Source organism: Oryzias latipes, chromosome 5, assembly GCF_053564925.1.
Source record: "Oryzias latipes strain Hd-rR chromosome 5, Olatipes_Hd-rR_3.1".
NCBI lineage: Eukaryota > Metazoa > Chordata > Actinopteri > Beloniformes > Adrianichthyidae > Oryzias > Oryzias latipes.
Genome location: NC_136241.1, coordinates 24,396,049 through 24,418,936, shown reverse-complemented (window position 1 = coordinate 24,418,936; position 22,888 = coordinate 24,396,049). Strand labels below are relative to the sequence as shown.

The window sequence follows — 22,888 nt, the reverse complement described above, 5'->3', positions numbered from 1 at the left end:
CCGTACAACCTCATTCTGCGGCTGTCAGATCAGATGCTCTGCAAGTTCTGTAGAGTTATTGCTTCAAACGCGGAGGGATGCAGTCGCAGTAAATCGGAACTGCAGCTAAACCAACACCCTTAAAATTTGTGCCACCGAATCCTTGCAGTGTGTTGTTGTGCTCTCATAAAGGATGACTAACTGCCGTGAAATCATCTGTGGGACGTGTAAGGCTTTCTGTAAGGGTGTAGATGATGAATTTCACCTTTCTCTGCTTTAGGCCAGCTGTTTTCAGGAAACATTATTCTCTCCATGGTGGTTTTCTCTTCCAAAAAAACCCAAAAAAAATCTACAAATGAACTCCACTTGAAGCAAATAAGCTGCATTAACAATAATGTGGCAGTTAAAACAAAGCGAAAAAAAAGAGCAGGAGTTCATTATGGAGGCACCGAGGCGAGGCCTAATGCTGTTTTGACTGAACTGTAGTTATCAGTGTGCTACCGTGATGAAGCTCAATTAGAGCGGCGTGCAATGAGGCGCACGGGGATAATCGCTGGGCGGAGGGCGAGCTTGAAGGGAGCGGAGAAAGGCGAAGTGGTCACAAAAGGGACGCGGAGTCGTGGAGAGCAGCTAATGAGCCCGCATGATTCACGCTTGGCCTCCACCCCCCACCTCCCAAACCCAACCCGGCCAACAGGGCAAAAGGTGTGGCGTTTGCGCCAACACATTCCATGAGGTGGCCTGGCACCGCCGCCAGGGTTAGAAGTTCCTCCTTTAACAGTTAACTGCTTTCTTCATCCCAAATGAACCTGTTGGTGTCCACAAACATATGAGGGCAATCTGAGGGAATTGCTTGGGAAAAGTCCAACAAGGACGCTGTGTTCCTTGTAACACTGAAAAACTTGTTTGGTAGAAACCATGTGACTCTTTTTTCTTTTTTTTTTTTTATTGTTCACTTCTAGTTTCATACTGAAAGTGTGTGCTTGTAACCCTTGTGCCATCCTAGGCACTTTAACATTGGGAGTTGGGTCATCTAGACCCACTAGACGGTGCGCTAAACCTTTTTTCTTCAATGATTTGTGATCTTCATTGGTGTCCATGGATTACATGAAATCTTTCCACCTTTATGCACCTTTGTCATGGTAGGGAGAACACGTCAATGTAAGGGTGGGGTCATCTGGACCCCATAGGATAGCACAATGGTTAAACCATTAGGAAGACGGTCTTCTCCAGCTCTGGACTTCAGTGTTGGAGTTTTTGACCTTTAAACAAGTCTTGCCTGTCTACGGCTTCACAGGTTTCTCTACTCGTTGCTTTGTTTTGGTTCTCTTAATTGTGTGATTTTGGGCCTGCGACAGACTGGCAACCCGTCCAGGATGCCCCCTGCCTTCACCCACAAGTGTCTGGGGTAGGCTCTGGCAGGGTAACGGGACACAAACGGGTTTAGAAGATTGGGATCACATCGCATGTTGTGGAAAAACCGTAAACTGTAAATCATAACTGGACTGAGTGACCCCTCCCCTCCTTGCATTCCAAACAGGAAGTACCTGCTGGCTCCAAGAAGCCAAAATCCCAAATACTTCTATTGAGAATTAAACAGCTATTACTCAGTCATTCTATTTGTCAGAATAACCCTTCTTGGTCTGATAACTTTTTTAAAAACATGTTCTTGTAAGTCCTAACTTTTTTTCATGATTTTTTTTCTGTAGTCCAAGTAATTCAAGTTTTAGACTGACCAATCAGATGCCTCAATCCAAGTAGGTGGTCTCGCATCCAATGTTCAAAAGGTTTGATGCTTCAAGTAGCCCACTTTCAAGTGGAAGGGGTGTGGACTTCCAACAAGCTCACTTGGCGATAGTGGTTGCCATGGCAATTACTGCTTCATTTGGTTGGATCCCGAAGTCGAGTGTTTACAATGGGCAACATCACATTCACTCAGTTCAGTTCTCTTATGCAGTTAGTGGGTAAAAAAAACATCAGGAATTTGACAAAAATTCTGTAAAAGATAAATTGTTAGATTTGACCAAGTCCAAGCTGATTTAGGCTTAATAACGTCTTAATAGGAAAGTCTAAGTCCCAAAATCTATAGGCACAAATGCGAGTTGCTTCAAATCTACAGCATTGGGAAGCAAGAACAAGTCAGGTAAGAAATATCTGGTCACAAATCTGAGTTTATGTAAGTTTTAAATTTAAAATCTGTTTTTCATCTTGGTAATATACCACAATTGAAACAACTGGCTTCTGCTCAGGAGCATTTTATTAAGCCATTTGTTATCTGTGCACTGTTACAAGTATACAACAAAAATAAAAGAGAGAAAGCAGACATGGTTTGACTGATTTGAACTAAACACAAGTCTTAAGCTGAATCCGAATTCTTCCCCCACCACTTCTACTGCTTCTCCCTCTCCAGTTGTGGGGGCATTTGGAGGGGCATTCGTAGGTGTAGGGTTCAATACATTGAGAGGCCTCTGGACTATGAGGGTTAAGTGGGTGATATCTGTCAACATTCAGGGGCAAAGGCTAAAATAAAAAAAATAGTTAAATACATAAAATTCTAAATAAATAAATACATTTTAGGTGATACAACAACTTGTGCTTTGTGTAGGAACTGGTTCAGCCAAAGTATGATTTTGTAATTATTATACCCTCACCACCAAATCCAACAGATCCGTAATATGAGAAATGCAATAATTTCGGGGGGGGATCCAGGTTTAAAGTAATCCAAAGGAGACCCCCCACCCCGCCCCGCCCCGCCCCGCAGACGCCACTGAAGCGCGAGCTGTCAAATACCTGTAGTTGTTCATTAAGACAGACACTAAGATCCATCCAGACTTTTAAACCTGTCCGTCCGCTGATTGGCCAGCCGGCGGTCACGTGCCTGAGCGCAGTCAGTCGCTGTGCCCAGCAGCTTCAGCAGCGGCGGCTCTGTCTGGATCCTACACACCGACACTTGCAGGAGGCCCCCTTTTCTTCTCATTTTCGAGGATTATCCTTCACCATGGGCGACAAGAAAAGCCCTACCAGGTAATGCGGACCTCCGCTGACGGTTTAGGCCGGTCTCGGCCACCGGGGGTTCGACGTTTGGACCCGTCTCTCCCCTCTCCCGTGTTCCGCCACAGCTAGCTAGAACCGTGCAGTCACTATGGCGGCTTCTCGCTCCCTACGAGCCTGCCCGTCACTTCACAGACAAAGAGATTTTTTTCCAAGGAGACGCCTGGTTCTCCCCGTAACGCTCCCCCGCCTCGACGGAGCCTTTTGGAGGGTCAATGTCGAAATGGGCTCGGTTTGGGATCGGTTTCGTCAGTCCACCTTCTGAGCCTCGATGCCAGCATTTTTCAGCAGCGCTCCCCTGCCTGCCTGCCTTTGGCTTTGCCCGCCCGCTTGTCTGCTAGCCTAGCTGGCGATACGGTCGGACGGTGTGGATAGTCTCGCGCTCTCGGGGACGTTCGTCCACTTCCCGGGACTCGGAACAGACAGTCCGTTCGTGACAACGGCGCCACGCTTTGTGTTGTGTCGCGCGGCGTGTTCCGTTCGCGCCGCGTCCTTTTTAACCCCCCTCCTTCCTCCTCCTCATCCGTCCGCGAGATATGTTAGGAGTTGACCTTAACGTTTGTGTCTTTTTTCGTCCTTAAGGCCAAAAAGACAAGCCAAACAGACAGTGGACGACGGGTACTGGGACTGCAGCGTGTGCACGTTCAGGAACACCGCCGAGGCGTTCAAGTGCAGCATCTGCGATGTGAGGAAGGGCACATCCACAAGGTAACTCCTCTATCCCCCCCCCCCCCCCCCCCCATCTCCTCCTCTTCCTCATCCTCCTCCTCCTCCTTTTGGATCGGCTCCGGCTGCAGCCATGCATCGCAATTCGAGGAAGTTTGATGGACAGCCCGTTTGTCTACGTAGCCCGACAGGGGGGCGACTTGTTGATTGAACCGCGCGTGCAAACAGGCACGTGGGCGTCTCCAGCCAAGGATGCTGGGGCTGATTGATATTGTGGATGGCCGGAGACCCTCCCACCTGTAGCATCTATAGATCATAGCGTTGGTCCCTCACTGATGCTGAAACTGTTCTGAGTTCAGATGGTGCCGGGCATGTTGCATTATGGGGAATCAACCCTTCGTTTGGGGATCCCCTCTCAGGTTGGATGTATGTACACTGACATCCACCCACTCATTCATTTTTGGGAATCGGTGACAAGGCGGCTCATCTCATCAGCTGCTAGAGAGACACATGACTCATCTGTGACTTTGTTGACGATTTGTGGTTTCACCACCAGCATGGTAGGGTTTGGGTTAAACCAAAAAACAAGACTGAGTTCAATCTTATTTGCCTTTCACCCCCCCTTTGTGATGATTTTCCCAGCAGCGTGGAGCTTAAGACCTTAGCTGACGACGTGAGAGCAGGAAGCGTGTCAAACCCACGCTGCCTCCATTCTCCGTCTGGCAGCAGTCACCTGTGTTTTTTGGTTAACGGAGCACACATGACACGACTGGAGTATTTGTCGCACATTTGGCGTTTGATCTGAATGGTTAACCTTTGATTAATGCTCTGGTGTGGTTGCGGGGCCGCCTCTTGTTCTAATGAGAACTAATTAGTCGTCTCTTCTGTCGTCGTTTGATGTTTTCCAGCTCAAAGATTCGCACTTAAGGCTGTGTGATCATGTTGGTGTCGCCGCTTTTATCTGCAGCTTTTCTTTGAATGTGCCTTTATGAATGAGTGCTTCGTCCTGATTGGTTGATGTCAGACTTTCCATGTGCTTTTATTGGACGCGTTAGGAGAAAAAGCATCAGGTTTTCTTGCCTTTCCTTCTGCATCCTGCTGAATTTGCTTTTATGTGTTACAGGAAAGATGGTGCAACAGGTGGAAACAATGCTTGCTTGTTGCCTTTTCTTTTGTCCCTTTTTTTTATCCAAAAGAGAAGTTGGAGAAAGTAAATTATTTTTGTTGACATCCTTTGGTGTTAAATGAATCAATCATGGCAGGAATGTCAAAACTGAATTAGGAAAATGCTGTAAAAGATGCCTAAAGCTACGGGTCAACACAAGAATAGCTTTATACCGAGCCATTATGTTAACCCATCATAAAGTTAAGTTAATTTACACTGAAACTGAGAAGAAAAATGAGGAGTTTTACCACCAACGCAGCAGCTTAATGCCTTTGTCTCATGCATCTGTAAAGGGGTTGACCTGTGTCGGTGCTGTGAGTTTTTGGGATGTCCGGGTCTGTAGGGGGTCACAGACACGAGCGGCTACATCTTATGCACGGCCACCTTAAGGGATGTCATGAAAATGGAACTTTCAATTGTATCGTGAATTATCTGTAAGGATAATGTAAGATACACGCACTTATGAAATACAGGTGATGCTGTTGCACACCGTCCTTATAGCCATCCTCCAGTCGTTGGTAAAATGCGCACACTGGCTCCTAACTGACCATGTGCAAATGCTGCATGCATGGTTTGTGCACGTGAAAGCGAAGTGCCCGCAGAATGTCCACAAAAACTACACTCTGTCTAATTTCCTCATTTCTAACAGTCAAGCTGCAAGCACAGAGTGCAATGGACGCACAAGGAGTGCACACGTATGACATGAACAGCACTAACATGCCCCTAGCACAGTGCGCAGGGTTGAACAAATGACAATTGTGCAGTGTGCATGGGTCTTACCTACTTCAAGTGTTTGCTACAGACTGATGCCCTCCCTCAGTATTCCCGTAGTAAAAACATATGCATGAACATTTTTGACCTACCGGTTCAACGGTGGTCTACAATCCACAGTCCCGTACAGGTTTGCCCATTTTTTGCCCAGAGACATCCCATATCAACCCATGTGGGGCAGTTGTGACTAAGGCATAAAGAAAACCAGAATCTGCCTGTTTGGTAAGAATAGTCATCAAAGCTTTAGATGTTTCTGCAGCAGCAGCCTGTTGTGTTCAAATCAATCAGACTTTAAAGTTTATAGATGTTCTGAACATGATGTGCTCGTGTGTCGGAATAATGCGTCCGCAAATGAGTCATTCTGCTGTTTTCATACAAGGAATTGTTCTTTGCTATTTGTCTCTCTCTGTCATGTGCAACTTGTTTTTTGTTTAGTCCTTAGTATGATGTCACTTCATGAAAAAAGAAGACAAACTGTCTTCGAAAACAACAAAAGTTATTAGCTTATTAGTTATTAGCAAGAAAAGCCAAACTGGTTTTCTGAATTGTAGTGAAATCAGGACCCCCGCTGCTTTCCAAACAGCTCCGACATTTTACTAATGAAGGCAAGAATGTGTGTTAACAAGAGCCCAACCTCTGGCTGGGGCATCAGCATGCATGGAGAGGCCCCCGCTCTCCCCAATGCACCTGTTGACCCAGTCCAGCTCGTGAAGGAAACTCGATCCCGAAGCAGGCCGAGTGGAGCCTCCACCTCCCCGACAGCAGCAGGAATCCCAGCAGTCTCTAGCTTTCTTTTGTTGCATCGTGTTTTACTGCTCCTGATACGGAGCTGGAAATGTGGCAAACCGCTGCTGCACGAGCGTCGTCTTTGTGGCGGTGTTTGGTATGCACCTCTGGCCGCCTGGAGGGGCATTCTGGCAGAAATCGTTAGAAGAACGCTAAAGTTGATTGATGGTGGAGATCACAGGAAGTCTGGAGGTGCCTCCGTCTTTGACTGCCGTGCTGTTGTCTGTTGAATCGTCTTTTTAGATTTTTACAGGAACACCGCCGGTCAGGGTCCAAATCATCCGATGATATAATGCAAGACCCAATCAGAGCAAAGCTCAACTCAAATGGTGGTTTCATCAGTCTGTTGAAGGCATTAAAAGTCACAAACACTTCTTCTTTTAAGCCTCTGCAGGGTTGCAGGCGGCTGTCTTCAATTAGTGAGGCGGCAGTGAGTGAACACAAGTCAAATCAATCCATCACCTGTGGAGGGATGCGGTGGGAAAATCACCTGAAGCCTCTGTACCTGTCACAGACGGAGACGCTCTCAGGTTTTGAAAACCTAAGATGTGACTAGCAGGATGAATGAAATAGGGGTAATTCTTTCTTTATGGAGTTGCTTTGGCATTCCTAAAGGGGGGGCCATCAAAAATACAAATGTGTTTCCTTTATTGGCACATCTGTTAAACACCTATCAAACAAAGATCAGAGGAAACCGAGGCGATGGACACCAGAAGGAGATTTTCAGTGATGACACTCTAACCTACATACAAAGATGGAATAAAAAAAACTCATAAAAAAAATAATACAGGAATGGAACCACGTGTTAGATTCTTTGTTTTATTTACATAAACACCAACGAACGATGAGAGGGATCATAGTGATCCTCTTTGCGTTGCAGGCAAGTGAAGGTAGAGGAGAGCCTGAAGCAACATCTTCAACCTATTGGGCTTCATGGTGGATTCTGATCAGAATTTTGGATACCATAGTGACTTTTGACCCCATAGTCAGATTTAGGCCAGGACAATAAATCGAAAAATTTATTGACATTGCAATATCAGCTTGTGCAATATAGGTGTAGCAAAAGACTGTGTGCAAATCTAGATCTATGGTTACCTTAATTGTTTACACACATGCATAGACAGAAGGCACAAACGCAAACTACCTACATTGTTCTAAATTGTTGTCCATATTAGTTTTAGAAAGGTAGATAATTGTTCTTTAGTGTGTTTTTTGGACACACAAGCTCTTACCTGTCTGCAATTCAGATAACCTGCAGTATAATATATGTTGAACTTTATTTAAATAAAACAGTTGCAGTGAAATGGAAATGATTTATTCTTTCATTCATCGTCTTGATCCCTTTCAGGGTCACGGGGCTGCAGAAGCCTATCCCAGCCACTCATGAGCAAAGGCTGGGGACATCCTGGACAGGCCGCCAGTCTGTCCAGGATGTCCCCCATAAATGTCCCCCATAAATCACACACCCATGCACACTCACACTCTCATCTAGGGACAATTTTTTTTTAGAGTAACCAATTAACCTATGAAGCATGTCCCCCGGGGAGAAAACCCACGCATGCACGGGGAGAACATGCAAACTCAACACAGAACCACCCCCCCCGGTGGTGTTCTGTTTCAGGTCCGTGATTACTAATATGGCAAGTTTTCCTCATATCATGCAGCCTTAGTCAGATTCTTTTGGCACTTGTGATTGTCTTTTGATCAAGCGAACCGTACAGAGGTGATCCGGTGGACTCGTGCTCTGCAAATTTTGTGCGATCGCTTAATATACTGAGGTTTCTCAACAGTGATTACGGCATTTGCATTGTACCTCAGTCAATGGTGGAAAAGCACTGCATTAACCAAACAATATCGTGCTTTACTTGACAGACCGTAATGGAAAATATAAAAGCTCTGTAAGACTTGTTTTCTGTTCGTCCACAAACTGTTCTTTATTTAGTGGTGGATGGTCAACCAACTAAAAAGCACGTATACTGGCACTCCACGTATGGTGAGGTCAAAGTGGCATGGTTGCTGGGATCCACACGCGTATGGTTAATGTGACTACATGTCACATGGGATAATAGGAATATAAATAATAAATCAACAACTCTGTCTTAGAAGCAGCAGTCTCCTTAATCCTGTTCTCCTGATAAAATAGAGCAAACATTGGAAAACCAATTAACACAATAGCAAGCATTATGATACAAAGGATAAAAAAACTCTACAAACAGATCAACAATTGCTTTGATACAATAGCTGATAAATAACTGCTCAGACATGCTGGGGACAGCTTTCTCTACCTGAGAAACACAAAAACAAGCTGAACCCGACTGAGTCTGTGACACAAAACTGTGGTTTTTATTCAGACCACACACTATGTTGAAGTTGTGTGTGTGTGTGTGTGTGTGTGTGTGTGTGTGAGGTGGTGGAGTTATTAGATAAACGGTTGCGGCGTGCGTGTGTCCGCCTCGTACAGTGATGGAATGGAGTCATTATAATCCGCGGATTCTACCACTGTCACATTAAGGCAAATTGTCAGGGATAATGGAATTACATAAGAGGGGGGACATGCTCGCGTTCAGTTTATATCTGCGATTGCTCGCCCACCCTCTGTGCAGACATCTGCCCCCCCCCCCCCCCCCCCCCCCCCGCCCAGAGGAAACTGCTTGTGCTTATCCAGCATTATCGGCATCTGCACTGGAGTCCGCAGTACATGTGGGTAGCCCTAATCTTTACATGCTAATTGGTGGATTTATAAGTTCTTAATTACTTCATGGGATTTGGCAGCCCGTGTGTGCGTGTTTGTGTGTGTGATTAAATACAATGGCCAACTTGGCGTTGGAACCAAACGGAAATGTTGAATTGGGGATTCTCTTTTTCTTTTTGTTCGAGGGGGGAGATATAAAAAGGCCAATCAGACGAGTGTGAAAAGAGAACGAACAATGAAAAACACAAGGGAGTGGAGCATCTGGACACTTGTAGGGGGGGGGGGGGGGGGGGGTGCTCATTCAGGCAGGCATCTCTGGGGGTGAAAGCAGAGAGCAATATTACCCCACGAGGGTGAGAGACTCCGCTTCAGCTCGTCGTTCTTTTTATTTTTTTTAACACTTTTTTTTGTTTTATGCTTGAGTCCAAAATCCAAAGCAGAGCCTGTATATTTGACCTGGAGGTGTCAGGTTTTCCACATCATGTATGTTAATCTTCCTGCTATTGTAAAGTGTGTGGAGCCCCCCCTCTGGAAAAGATGTTGTTTAGTTATTTGTGGTCCTGAGGAGAGCGCGGTGAGGCAAACCAGCAGGAAATGACAGGACAGCAGTGAAGAGCTGGAGGTTGATTTATCTGACAGATAACAGAAGAAAGATGGATTATGTGGGCTTTTTTTCTTTTTTGTGAGGATGAAGTATGGACGGCTTCTAAGTGATGCTGAGCGATGTGACGGTGCTGCTGATGGAGCAAGTTTAAATGCGTCTTTGCATGGGCCGTCAGCCGTCTCCTTCAGGCAGCCGGCAGCCTGAAGGGTCGATCATGATGGCGTTTGTCAGAGAGGGAGGTAGAAATAAAAAAACAACAACAACAAAAACAAAAAACGGTTGAATATATTTTTCCAACACAGATCATTTCTCCCAGAATCTGTTTACATCGGTGTATATCACAGTTCGGTTCTCATTCTACCGACCCCTCATCATTTATACCACTCAGATTGACTCTACTAACCTTTTCTTTATCTGGTTGACTTTCATGAACGCAGAATTCCCTTCAGTTTTCTTTTTATAACCCATGTGATAAAAGCTGTCATTACCTCCCTTATGGATTTAATGAGCATCTCTGGAATGTATCAAATAATCTATTTTTTAGTTTAAATATGTAAAATCTATTCTTTCTTTGAGCCCCGTTATGAGTTAAAAGCTACTGTAAAGTCCACGAACTAAATAATTTTTGACTGCAATGAAAGAGAATCGGTAAGCTCCAGTTCACATTTAAAAACATTTATTCTTCGTTCAAATATGACAATAAACTGCAGAAATGTTAGATTTATATGAACGTAAAGAAGCTAAAAAAAGGCCAATCCTCTTTTTTTAGCCCTTCATTACTAAAAAAGTTCAGTAAATATGGTTCATCTTTATTTCATCTGTATTTTTTAATGTATTAATCACATCTAAAAGAACACTTTTCTCCTAAATAATTTTGTTTTATTGCTTTCAATATTGAAGCAGGCTTGGAACTGGCGTATTGGTTGGAGCTGGAAGCAGGTTGTTGTTTCTGGGTGACGTCACACTGACTGTACAGTCGATGCATACCGAGACGGACGCAGTGTCTTGTTTCGAAGTAGTCACTGTTTTGTTTCATAGATGTTATCCCCCCTCACCCCCACACACACAGTCGTCTCACAGTTTACACACTTTCAGGTTAACTGAACTTCAAAGAAAAGCAGTTTGAGATGGGTTATAGGGCTTTTTTTTTTAAATAGAAGTGTGTTGGAAACTTTTGAACATGTTCCTCTGCTAAAGTGAGAGGTCTTCCAATTATTACAAGAAAATGGAGCCCCCTCCCCCATTTAGAAATCTAGTTAACAAGTACTAGGAATCTTCTTATTTGATCAAACATGTCCTTCAGTCAAACAAAGCTCTGACTTTGGTTCAGTCTCTTGCTTCCTGCCTGCAGTTCATCAGTGCACGTGTTGTTTTCTAGCTTCATTTCTTCCAGACGCAGCTTGTTTACTATTCAAAGGTCTTTGCAGAACTTTTCTGACAGGTCGGTTCTTTAAAACCTTTTTTTAGATCACTTCATACATTTGATCCTTTTGATGGAGACTTTGGGTTTTTTGGTTTCGACTCTTACAAATGTTTATACTGATAAATGATCTGCTCGATCAAAGCAAAAGGATTAAATGCAGTCACACTGCCTGACGCTCTGTCTAAACATCTAAGCTAATACTTCACACCTTAAGAAAGAAGTAAATAGTAGACGGTCTAGTTTTTCTTTTTTATATATATATGTTATTTTGTTTCATCTCCACAAAGCTAGTTGCATTGATTTACCTTCTTTTTACCTTTTCATTCTAATTGTAAACCATAACTGCTGTAATTATTTTTATGTAAAAAGCTACATTCATCAAGATAATTCTCCATAGCAACCAAAGCTTATTATGTCGGAAACGAATAGATATTTGCAGAAATTATTTTTTTATATATAAAAGAAAATCTCCAAGTTTGTGCTTTCTTCATCCTCATTAGAGATTTGTTGATCATAAAAATATTTTAAAGTTATCAGGGATCTTTTTTTTTTTATTGTTATTGCTTTTCTTTTTCCTAACCACAGGTTTACCACATAGTAGTATCAGCTGAAGCTCTGTGTCTACAATGATTGCTAATCAAAGAGCAATGGAAGCAGTTAAGTTTTTTTCCATTTTTCTTGTCTTGATGGGACAAACCTAAACACCAACTTTTGTTGGTGCTCAATAGGGTTTGAACTATAATCTTAAAACTGTTGCAATTAAATGGAAATGATGTTTTTGTTTGTTTTGCTCTTTGTTTATATAACGCAAATTATATTGTTATCACAATATCAATCACCATTATCGCATGTTGTGAGTTTTCCTCACATGGTGCAGCCCTAGTTTGAACCTTCTGTGTTACCATGGATACAGCTGTATGTTTGTATGTTTTGTGAGGTTGGGGCTTTAAATTGATGTTGTTATCTGAAGTAATTAGTAGAACCAATGAACACACTGCTAGTCTTTTTTTTTTTTTGTTCAACTGTATTTATTAATTAAATGGGATGTCTGAGGAGATGTGACCGGAATATTAAGCCCTCAAAATCCTACTGGGACGGGCTGTGGAAGGGACGAGTGCTTAATGCCTGTGGCCGGCGGCGGTGATTGAAAAGCGCTTATAGCCCCGAGGCAGCTCTTCAGAAGCGGCCCTCAGTTGACAACCCCCCCCCCCCCCTCCTCCACCACATATCTTACTCATGCATGGCTGGGGGGGCAGTATTGCTGCTGTCACCTCTTTCAACACTTCTGTGTTGCACGGCTCTACTCAGCTTTGTCATTTTCCCAGTTTTTCTGCTGAATAAATGAGTCTTGGTCTCTCAGTTCTGCACCGTCAGTACAGACTATGAATGCAGACGCTTTCTCTGAAATGTATCCAGAAAGCAAAAGCTTTTCATTGCAGCATAAATAGTTCCACCAACAGTCGATTTTGTCTACACTTATCGTTTGAGCTAACAATATAAAAGCTGAATTTATTATTTTCAGGATTTTAAACTGAAATTCTAATCTGTATGGTGGGCAAGATGGGAGTAAGCCTCTCCTACTTTCCCATCATCCCTCTCTTTACACTCTCTCCCGCTGGCTTACAGCCGCTCACAACCCCAAGTGCAACAAAAATGGCAACAGCGGAGTTATCCAGCCATACAGTTCTGATACTAGCTCAGACGAGCAAAACAAAGACGTCTATGGATCTTTTCATCCCAAGGATGCATCAGAGTGAAGCAGAGTTTGTGGTCTCCTGACTGTAGTTTTGTTTTGTTTGCTCCTGAATCACAAGGATTTGACTAAATAAATATTTAGAAATTCAATTAATATCCTTTGAGAAAAAATGCTACAAGAACATGACAAACACCATTCTCACTGGAGTGTGACTTCAACTGGTTCTAACGTGTTTGTTTAATCTAAAGTCAGTCTTCAGATGTTTATCTGCTTTTTAATATTTTCTGCTGGTTTAAAAGTCATTACAGACACTGATGTGCTGTCAGTGATTTTTGTTTTGTTGTTTTTAATCTTCTAATAGTTGAAAATATGTTCTCGTTGTTGACACATTGCTTAAGCAAACAGTCGGAAGCAAAGTGGTGAACATCTGGAAGAGTGGTTTTTCGAAATGACTGTAATTGAAGAAATGAGGAGTCAGTCGTCCAGCCTTCAGCTAAAAGAGAAGATGACTAAACTAGTTCTCCAGTTATTAAACAGAGCAGCATCCTCCATGCTGGTGGTTAGTGTGTGTGTGGGGTGGGGGGTGGGGGGCATGAGATAACTGTTGGCACGGATGAACGCCTGTGGATCATCGGCTGCCAGGAAGGCTTTGATTCCACAGTGTGGTCCGGTTCTGGACGTAGGAAATGGTTTGGAGCGGTTTCTGCCCTTTGTGCGGTGGTTTCCAAAGCCCGCCTGAAAGGAGGCGATGTTTAACACGGCTCCTTCTGTCACGTCTGTTTCCCGCCGCCGCATGCTCTTCACTCAGCAGCCCGACGGGAAATAATTGCTTGTCCTCCGCGCAGCACTTCAAATAAAAGAGCCGTGTTGATGAGGGCTTTGCTTCGTCTCTTTAAATCCCGCTCTCCCTCGCTCCTTCACTCTCTTCATCAATCCGTCTCTCCGCGCTGGCAGCTTCGATCCCTGCGGAGGGAATTCCCTGAAACGCTGCAGCTCGCCAGACGGGCTTCAGCCGGGGGAGGTGCTCCGGGCGCCGCGGCAGAATGACGGGCTGGAACCGCGATCACGGTTATTTCAGGGCTTCCTGTGGAGGCGGGCCCGCCCCTCCTCGCTTGTCAGAAGACGGGGGGGGTTAAAGGGCGACGCAGGTTGGATGATTGTTAATCACGATGCTTTGTTGTGCGAAGGATTTACTGGCACTGTTTCATATTTTGGCAGCTGTGGGAGGTTGAAGGGATTTCTGCAATTGCTCTCTGGAGGTAATTGTGCCCCCCCTCAGGTGGCATTTCCTGCGCCCCTTCTTTAGAGGGAGGTTACCCTACCCTGTAATCTGATTACTCTGAACTGGAACTTGAGCTTTTTCTGGAAGCATAAGCTAAATGTTGTTGTTGTTTCATGAGGAAAGCTGATGTTTATGAGCAGCAAGCAGCGGCGTCGTCCCGTTGGCAGCTGACTGGCGGCGACCCAGAGCTGAGCTGCAGGCGCTGACCTGGATTCTGCTGACACAAATCTCAGCCTCTGCGCTCTGCAGAGGAGATGCGTGGCTGTTCAGTCCATCTGTCCGTCATTCCCCCTGCTGCGTTGTCGGACTCCGTGTGTTTAGCCGGTCAATAAAGTTATATTTCTTCCTCCTGACCTGGACGATTAAACCAGCTTCAGTGGGATTTCTAATCAACCCCACCCAAAAGATTTGATGATTTCCCATGAGGTTCTTGAACTTTGACCATGTTCTGAGCTGTTTTTAAAAAAAATGTTTTATAGGAGACTGTGCGCCAAAATGTAGTCCAAACATAACAGGACAGATAATCTCTGACATAGGAGAGTTAACCCTTTAACATCAGAGATGTCACCAGCAACACCTAAATGACACACGCTCTGTGACCGACAACCGTTTAGGCGATCAACACAAGTCGGCTAAATTCTGTCGCTGAGAAAAGCAGATTTTGCACAAAATCAATATGCAAATCTGCTTCTCTCTGCCTCTGAATCAGCTGATTTACGTTGGTTCACCACTGCAAAGCTGCTTTTCTCCTCTTCAGAATGAATTGCGTAAACGGTTGAATAGTTACGATAGTTGAAAGAATGTTAACACTGGAGCCTCCATCAGTGTGTGGATGTGTGTGTGCATGAGTGAATGGGACTTTGATTGTAAAGTAGGAATGGAATCAGCCGATGTTTGCATTATTTGAGTTTATCGGTATTGGTCTGATTAAAAAAAAAATCTACTGATATTCTTCTGACTGTTTTCAGCAACACTTTATTTTTGACATGTATACGTGTTCCTAACAGGTGGAGCCGGTTTAGCTCGTGCTGGTTTGCGGCGCCTTCCGTCCGTGAAACCAGGGTTCGAATCCGGGCTGCTCCCTATTCCCTTCTCTGCTTCTGTGCCGGTCCCAAGCCCGGATAATATTGCGTCAGGAAGGGCATCCGGCGTAAAACATTGCCAAGTTTACCATGCGACTCATCCTCGAAAGAGAGGTTGTTTCGCTCTGATGGGAAAAGCCGAAAGTGAAAGAAGATTGAGAGGCTTTTGTTTACAGTCATAGTCAGTACTTGACTGTTTTCAGGTAAATGTAATTTTTGATAAAGATACATGTTGATCCTAATAGATCCCTGGCAATGGGGAGCTTATGGTTTACAGTTATGTCCAATATTCAATTAATGGTCTGAAGGCATCAGATATATTTATACGAACGTTTTAATGTTATACTCGTTCCTATGAGATGCTTTGCTGTATGTTAAAAAGTTCAGGTACAATGAGATTGTCCAGTATAAGAAAATGTCAGAATCTCTAAGAGAAGAAACAAAAAGGAAATCTAAATTTTGTTACTGTAGATACTTTAGTATCGGTATCGGCCACAGTTGCAGGGGAAATATCGTCTGGAAAAAATTATATCCCTACTGGAAAGTGCTTTGGCCGTCACTGAAGGTAGTAGCGCCACAAGGACACGCCATTGACCATGATCCTCTCTGTTTTAGCGTTATTTTATTAGAACTTTGCCACATTCTGTGCAGTGGGTGATGAATTCGCTTCTTTCCAGGCATGTTTGTCTGAGAAATACTGGCACACAAGTTTAAAAACCAAATTTTCAAACTAAAATATCTTAGAGCAAATCCTTAAAAACAAGCCTTAGTTTGTTCCGACAAGTGCAGTGTTGCTGCTGTGCGGATTTTTGATGAGGAGGTGGAAAACGGCAAACTGCTTTGATTGTGTTCACATTTACAACAATCAAAGCTACTAAAAGGGAAAATAGCTTTCCCAGACATTTGACTTTAAATTCAATTTACAATTTCAATTGAATTGGTTAGTAAACAGGCCAAAGAACATTAACTAAAGATTATTAGAGGTCATCACCCTTCCAACATTAAGAGCCCACCTCACTCTGTTATGGTTCACAGGTTATAGAGAAAAGCCCTTTGAGAGAGAGGAGCTGAGCTCTGACTGTGATTGAAATGCTGTGGTTAACCACTCGAGCAGCTTTCTGGAAACCGCTCTCTGAAATCTGTGCTTTCTGCAGACGCTCATGCAGTGTTGCTTTCACTCCTCAAGTCTCTGAGATTTTCAGATTTTCTACTTGTTGCCCTGAAGCCCTCATGGATTAATCAGAACCTTTAAGAATGCCGCATCACTTCCTGCCAAAACAGCCCTTCAAATGACCTGGGCAAATTGATCGTTATTTTTTATTATTAATGCCCAAATAATTCAACTCCTGAATGTTGAACTTTTGGTCATTTTTGCAAAATGAATGTCCATAATTATAAAAGCATCACAGCTTCCATTTCTACAACACACGCAAAATGTTATTATTGACAACGACCTTAATCCCAGTTGTGTGGAGTCAACGTTTCACTTGGGTGTCAGACTCTTTTCTAAATTAAGGAATGTTTGCTAAAGAAAGATGAGAAAAAATCTTAAGGTTAGGACTCAAAAGTGGCTGACCATGTATGTCATGAAAACAGCTGTGGTTGCTATGGACCATAACCTTCAGTGGTGATGGATGTTTGCATGAACGATGATGCACAGACTCTACTGTTCAAAGTAGTTGCTTTGTTAGGGATTAGAATGTGTTGTCAGATTGCACTCTGTCTGCTGGCTCTGTGTGTGTGTGTGTGTGTGTGTGTGTCGAATGTGTCCAGCCCTAAAGTAATCAGATTAGAGCGGCTGCAAATGTTTCCCCCTGTGATCTGGTGCATTTGTTTTATTACAGCCGTCACTTAATGAGATTATCCCTTAAAACTGATGCGCCCGGCCGAGCAGCAGCTCACCTTTGGAACCCCCCTCCCCCCTCGCTATCTTAAGGCCCGTACACACCGGGACGAATTTTGCGCGCAATTTTCGCCGACGTTTAACGCTTAGTGACTAAACAAAGGGCACCAATGAGAGTGTGCACACCGACGCGAAAAAACGCCACGCGTCAAAGCGTCAAAAAAAAAAACGCCTCGGGTTCGTTTTTTTTTTTTTTGACGCGTCGCGTCGAAATCTATTCGACCAATGAGAATGGCGCTTTTGCACACGTGTCTGGAGCCTCTGAAGTTACAGTAAAACACAACTTGGGGGCGCTCAAACACAAAACTGCCTTACTGAGCACACATACCAGCGAAGAAGATGGACGCCGAGTAGCGTCTACACAGCCGCGAAGAAATAATGACGGACATTCTAAAATATCCCCGAACCAAGCACCAGTTGGAGCAACTGGTGCTTGAAATATTCATGTTTTCTTTGTTTGATTCTGACAAGCGCGTAAATACTTGCTCTCTTCTTCTGAGGGAAAAGCGACTTTAAGAAGCGTAAAGTTGCGCAGCGCCACCTTGTGTACAGGAGTATTTCTGTTTACATTAAGCGCCATTTAATGTCAGGGAATGAAATTGCATGTCCGCTCGGCTCATCGTCAGCGAAAATTGCCTGGGTGTGAACACAAGAAACGTGGCGAAAAACGCTGGCGAATAACGCCTGGCGAATATTCGTCCCGGTGTGTACGGGCCTTAAGTCAGAACTAGCACAGCAGTCATCTCTGCTGTGCTAGCCCCCCCCCGAGTCTTTTGATGGACTACTCCATGTCTGCGTTTTGTTTCTTTTCCTCAGGAAACCCAGGATAAACTCCCAGCTGGTGGCCCAGCAGGTGGCTCAGCAGTACACGATGCCCCCCCCAGCCAAGAAGGACCGCAGAGAGAGGAGCGAACGGCCAGACAAGGAGCGGCTGGACGGGGAAGGAGAGCAGGCCTGTGGCGAAGGACGCCCGGGTTTGGAGCGCCCCGAGAGCGTCAAACCAGAGGGAGACACCCCCGAGAAGGACAAAGGTGACAAGGAGCCCCCCCTCAAAGACAAACCCGACAGAGAGAAAGACATCAGTCCGGCGCTCCCCAAGAAGCCCAGCAGTAAAAAGATCAGGTGAGTTTCTCTGCCAGGACCGTCCATAGCTGTCTGCTGCTGACATCCTCACCTGTCTCCCTCTCCAACGCCGTCCCCAGACCCAAATCAGACAGCCATCAGAGCCCCCCCAGCGACAAACAGAGCATACAGTCTGGGAAATCAGCAACCAAGACCAACAAGAACTCTCACATTTCCAGGTGGGCAACACACTCTGACGACACGCAGCGTGTGTGTGTGTGTATGTGTGACGTAGAGCGGTTGACGTTTGTTTCTGAACTGTCTGCCTGATGTGTGTGTGTGCGCCAATGAGAAGATGAGAAACGGTAGAAACTCTCAAAATTTAGAGCACGTGCAGACTGTCTATCATTCTCTGTTCATGTGGATGATTCTGTTTCTGCTTTTTCAGGTAGGAAAAGTGACTTTTTCAATGTCTGATTTCTTTTGATTCTCCTTTTCGTGTATTGAAAAAGCGAACTTTTACTTTCAAATGTTTGCATCTGTTGAAGCAAATTAAATCCTCAGTTTAGAAAAGTAAACATTAAAGCATCTTTATATAGGAATCCAGCAGAATTTCTAAGTGATGAAGAGAAGCAGTTTGGAGCAGAACTTTGACGGGTTCATGGTCTGTCAGAACAAGACATTTGTTCTGGCATGCAGAGCCACAAGAACAAAGTTCTCTTAGATGAAGCTCTTCAGCCCTGAGATTTCCTGTTAGGGTCCTTGGAAAAGACAACCAGACATTTGCAGCAGCAGAAAAAGAAAACTCTCCAAATGCGGTGGTTTTTTTCTGCCCCAAATGACTTTCTTCTGAACGCTGCCAAGTCTGGCACCTTTCTGAGCGCCATACCTGCTAGTGGAGCATGCCTCAGCGGGTTCTTGAATGGCCGTTCTGCATGTCAGTCAAGTGACATACTTAACAATGACTATGATGATTGGCTGACGGCACTTTAAAAGAAATGTGCTTATGTATTTATATGCACACATGCATTTCTTTTTGATTTATCTACCCACACATCCTTTGTGATCGATCACTATTGACGCATCGAGGATCTCTGGTTTAAATGCCGGTGTTTTCTTCTCTTCCTCCGTCTGATTTTCACCGTGAAGTGAGCGTGTGACACAAAGATGAAGTGTGGAATCCTGAAGACGAAAGCAGAGGAAGAAGCAAAGCTCTCAAGGAGTCTGTCGTTTGTTTTTTTTAAGTAAAAAACAAACAAACAAACAAACGAATAGCTTCTGAAGAAGTTGAAATCTTGTAAAGTTTAGATTTCAAATCTGCCTCTTTTCGCTGTAAAGGTAAAAATAAAAACTTTGCAAACAATCAAAAGGAGAAAAACGTTGAAATGAAACAGGGTGGCTCCCGTTGAGTCAGACGGGACAGGCCGGTTTGTTTTCCTGCTTGTGTTGAACACAGAGTTTTTAACGGTGTTCTTAATGATCATAGAGTGATGCTGCTGCAGAGTTTTGTTCTCCACTTCTCCATCGTGGATCTCTGAGCAAACACAGTAAGTATTTTGGCCTCCAATTCAGGCTCTCACTGTGTCCTGTCCTGCCACCCCCCACCCCCATCCCACACCCACCAGGCCCAAGCTGAAGAACATCGACCGGAGTACGGCGCAACAGCTGGCCATCACCGTCGGCAACGTGACGGTGATCATAACGGACTTTAAGGAGAAGACGCGCTCCTCGTCCACGTCCTCGTCCACCATCACGTCCAGCGCCGGCTCGGAGCAGCAGCACCAGAGCTCGGGCTCGGAGAGCGTGGACAAGGGCTCGTCGCGCGCCTCCACCCCCAAAGGGGACCTGTCTGTGGGACACGACGAGTCCTTCTAGAGGGGCCGCTCTCGCTGACCAGCCCCCCTCCCCCCAGCCCCTCAAGTTTATGGACAAAGTGGATCCCACAGGAGAGGAGAAGGAGGGGGGGGGCGGTCCCCATCGCTGCCCTCCATTCCCAACAACCATTCCACCCCACCCCACCCCCCACCTCCACCCCCACCAGGTGCTGAGAGGACCAGTTCACCTTTCAGGAATCCAACGCCCTTCACTGAGGAGTTTTGGCCCCGCCCCCGCCCCCCCCCAGCAGTAGCATCCAGACTCTAGTACGTATTGTTTTCTATTTGTTTGTGGACGTGAGGCGACTTTTGTTGGTTTGTTTTTTTGTAAACCGTTCTGCTTTGGGCACAGAAAAAAGAAAAAAAGAAAATCCAGCATTGTCTGAGAAACAGAGGACTTTATTTATTTCTATGATCCAGCTCTGCTCACTGACCCCCCCCCCCCCCCTCAGTGTTTTTTTAAGTACACACACCACACACACACACACACACTGGTGCTAGACACACTGTGAAGCGGTTTGGCAGATTTGAGACTGCCCGTTCACTCCATCTGACACATTCTCCTGCCCTCCATGACTGTGGGCCCTCCTCCGTGCCCCCCCCCCCATCCCCCCTGCCCGTCCGTCCCTTCAGCCCCCCCACAGATCTTCTGCCCCCGAACTGTTCAGACGGGCCGACGTGTGAAACACTAAAAGCTGTGGATGGTTTGAGGGCTGAAGCCTTCCTTCAGCAGACTTTTGCTCGTGCGTTTTCGTTCCGTTTCCCCCTGAAGGACGCAGTTCTTGTTGGTGAAACCAAACGCCAGCTGTGACTGTTTTTACACCCAAACACAAAAACGAACAAAGGCGGAGAGCGGGCAGAGCCGTTTTTGTGTCCGACTCCTGTGGTTGAAGGCTAAACTCGCTGCAGTTCCTCCCAGAATCCTCTGTTCTGTTTGTTGTTGTTTTTTTTATAGCGGCGAGGTTCAAGAGTCTGAATTCACTTTAGCCCATGTTAGACCAAGCTGGTGTCCTTTAAACTGTATGAAACTGTACAAAGAATAAATGTGTATATGATATCTTAGTTTTATTTATTGAAGGACCAAAGGAATTTCATATTGACGCGATGCATAGACAGATGAGTAACAATTTGAAATGCAATTATCTAATGTGTGAGATGAATAACAGTTTAAATAAAGACTAATATAATCCATGGAAATGGTCTTTTATTGTCCGCTCATCTCTAAATTGAGAAAAACTGCAAACTTCACACATGGTAAAGGTAGTGGGGTGGGGGTTTGGGGGTGAAGAACGTACCCTGGTTGGGTGGTTCACCCCGATTTAAGGAAACACCCCAGTTGGGGTGGCCTAACCCCAGTCAGAAGCGCATCCTGGTTGTGGAAGCACCCCATCTAGGGGCATACCCCTGTTGGGGGGGGTGCTACCTTTGCTGTTTCACACACAATAATCACGTTAAACCCGACATTTCATGTCACATTTTTATTCTTAGCGTTTCGAGCGAACGCGGATCGATGCACTTCACTGCGTTCAGACATACAAGTCGGGACACAAAGACTTTGTTTTTTTTTCTTCCCGAGAAGACAAACCTGCTCTGAACTGGGCCTCACGAGCCATCTTCTCACCTGCCTTACCCGTCAGCACGCTCCCCACTCCCACGGAGCATTCTTTCTTCAATTATTGGCCATTTGCTGACCATATGAACCGATGTACATAGAGTTTTTAAAAAAAATTAAAACTGCAAAAGCAAACACTATAAACAATGGCGTCAGAGCTGAAGACTTTGTCCCCCCCACCCCACCCCACCCGTTTCCTTCCCGCGCAAGCAGTTCTGTTCTTGTGTGCGACCAGTAACCTTAATTTACTGTGTAAAGATGGTTACATACTTTAGCTTTGTTTGTCAGAGGTCCAAATATAGAAATGCTTGTTTACTTTCTGTATAATCTTTAACGTGAACTTCCAATTAAGTGTATTATACAGACTCATTTCTTCCTATAACAATGTGTTGTATAATGCTTTTGAAGTTATTGCTCGGTTTTAGAAAAAAGAAAATGGCAAAAATATGTAGAAGACAAAAACTCCATTCTTTGTTTTATCCTGTTTTTACCTTTTTTTTTTTTCAAAAAGGTGTCATTGTTTTTGTTGTGGAAATGTATGCTGCGTTTTCTGCAGGTCACAGCTCCCTGTCTCGCTTAAAACGGTGTTGATCAATACATGTTTTTGGCATGTGCACGACTTAATGCGCTCAATGGCTAACTCGATATTTTTATTTTTATTTTTTTTTTGGCCCGGCCCCCTCCGCTTCAAATAGAAATGTCTATTTATGAATTTTGCTTGTAGTTTTTCACAAATAAAACTGTCAAAGTTGTACTTTTTTCTGGCTGTCTGGTGTCCTTCGTGTTCTGTTTTTTTTTTTTTTTTGCTGCAACAGATGAAACTCTTGTAACAAAAGGAAAAACAAAACAAAAATGAGGATAGCAAATGCAAACCGATGATATTTAAATTATTTCTAAGGTTTTCTTACAAAAAACCCCAGAAATTTGATGCAAACATTTTTGCATGTTTGTTCTTGTGTGTGCAAATCTACCATACACCTGAATGTTTGTGTAAGCATTAAAATATAAATGCACCCTAACCATTGTTTTATCCTATGGGGTCCAGATGACCCCATCCTTACATTGACGTGTTCTCTCTACCATGACAAAGGTGGATAAAGGTGGAAAGATTTCATGTAATCCATGGACACCAGTGAAGATCACAAATCATTGAAGAAAAAAGGTTCAGATCACTGTCTGGTGGGTCTAGATGACCCAACTCCCAATGGTAAAGTGCCTAGGATAGCACAAGGGTTAACCT

General features: G+C 44.5%; 1 protein-coding gene across 1 annotated transcript; it reads left to right on the top strand.

The window, feature by feature from the left end:
• Window positions 1-2,796: 2,796 nt before the first annotated feature.
• rybpb (RING1 and YY1 binding protein b) lies at window positions 2,797-22,407 on the top strand. The gene is made up of 5 exons (XM_023955091.2): window positions 2,797-3,003; window positions 3,613-3,738; window positions 17,917-18,222; window positions 18,303-18,401; window positions 19,788-22,407. The coding sequence occupies exons 1-5, from the start codon at window positions 2,978-2,980 to the stop codon at window positions 20,035-20,037; spliced, it is 807 nt and encodes a 268-aa protein (XP_023810859.1). The 5' UTR covers window positions 2,797-2,977; the 3' UTR covers window positions 20,038-22,407.
• Window positions 22,408-22,888: the final 481 nt, after the last annotated feature.

Excerpts from the sequence above, each read along its gene's own strand:
- rybpb (XM_023955091.2), top strand. The coding sequence starts at position 2,978 with ATGGGCGACAAGAAAAGCCCTACCAG. Across the intron at positions 3,739-17,916 it reads AGGAAGGGCACATCCACAAG|GAAACCCAGGATAAACTCCC; the intron begins GTAACTCCTCTA and ends TCTTTTCCTCAG. Across the intron at positions 18,402-19,787 it reads AAGAACTCTCACATTTCCAG|GCCCAAGCTGAAGAACATCG; the intron begins GTGGGCAACACA and ends CACACCCACCAG.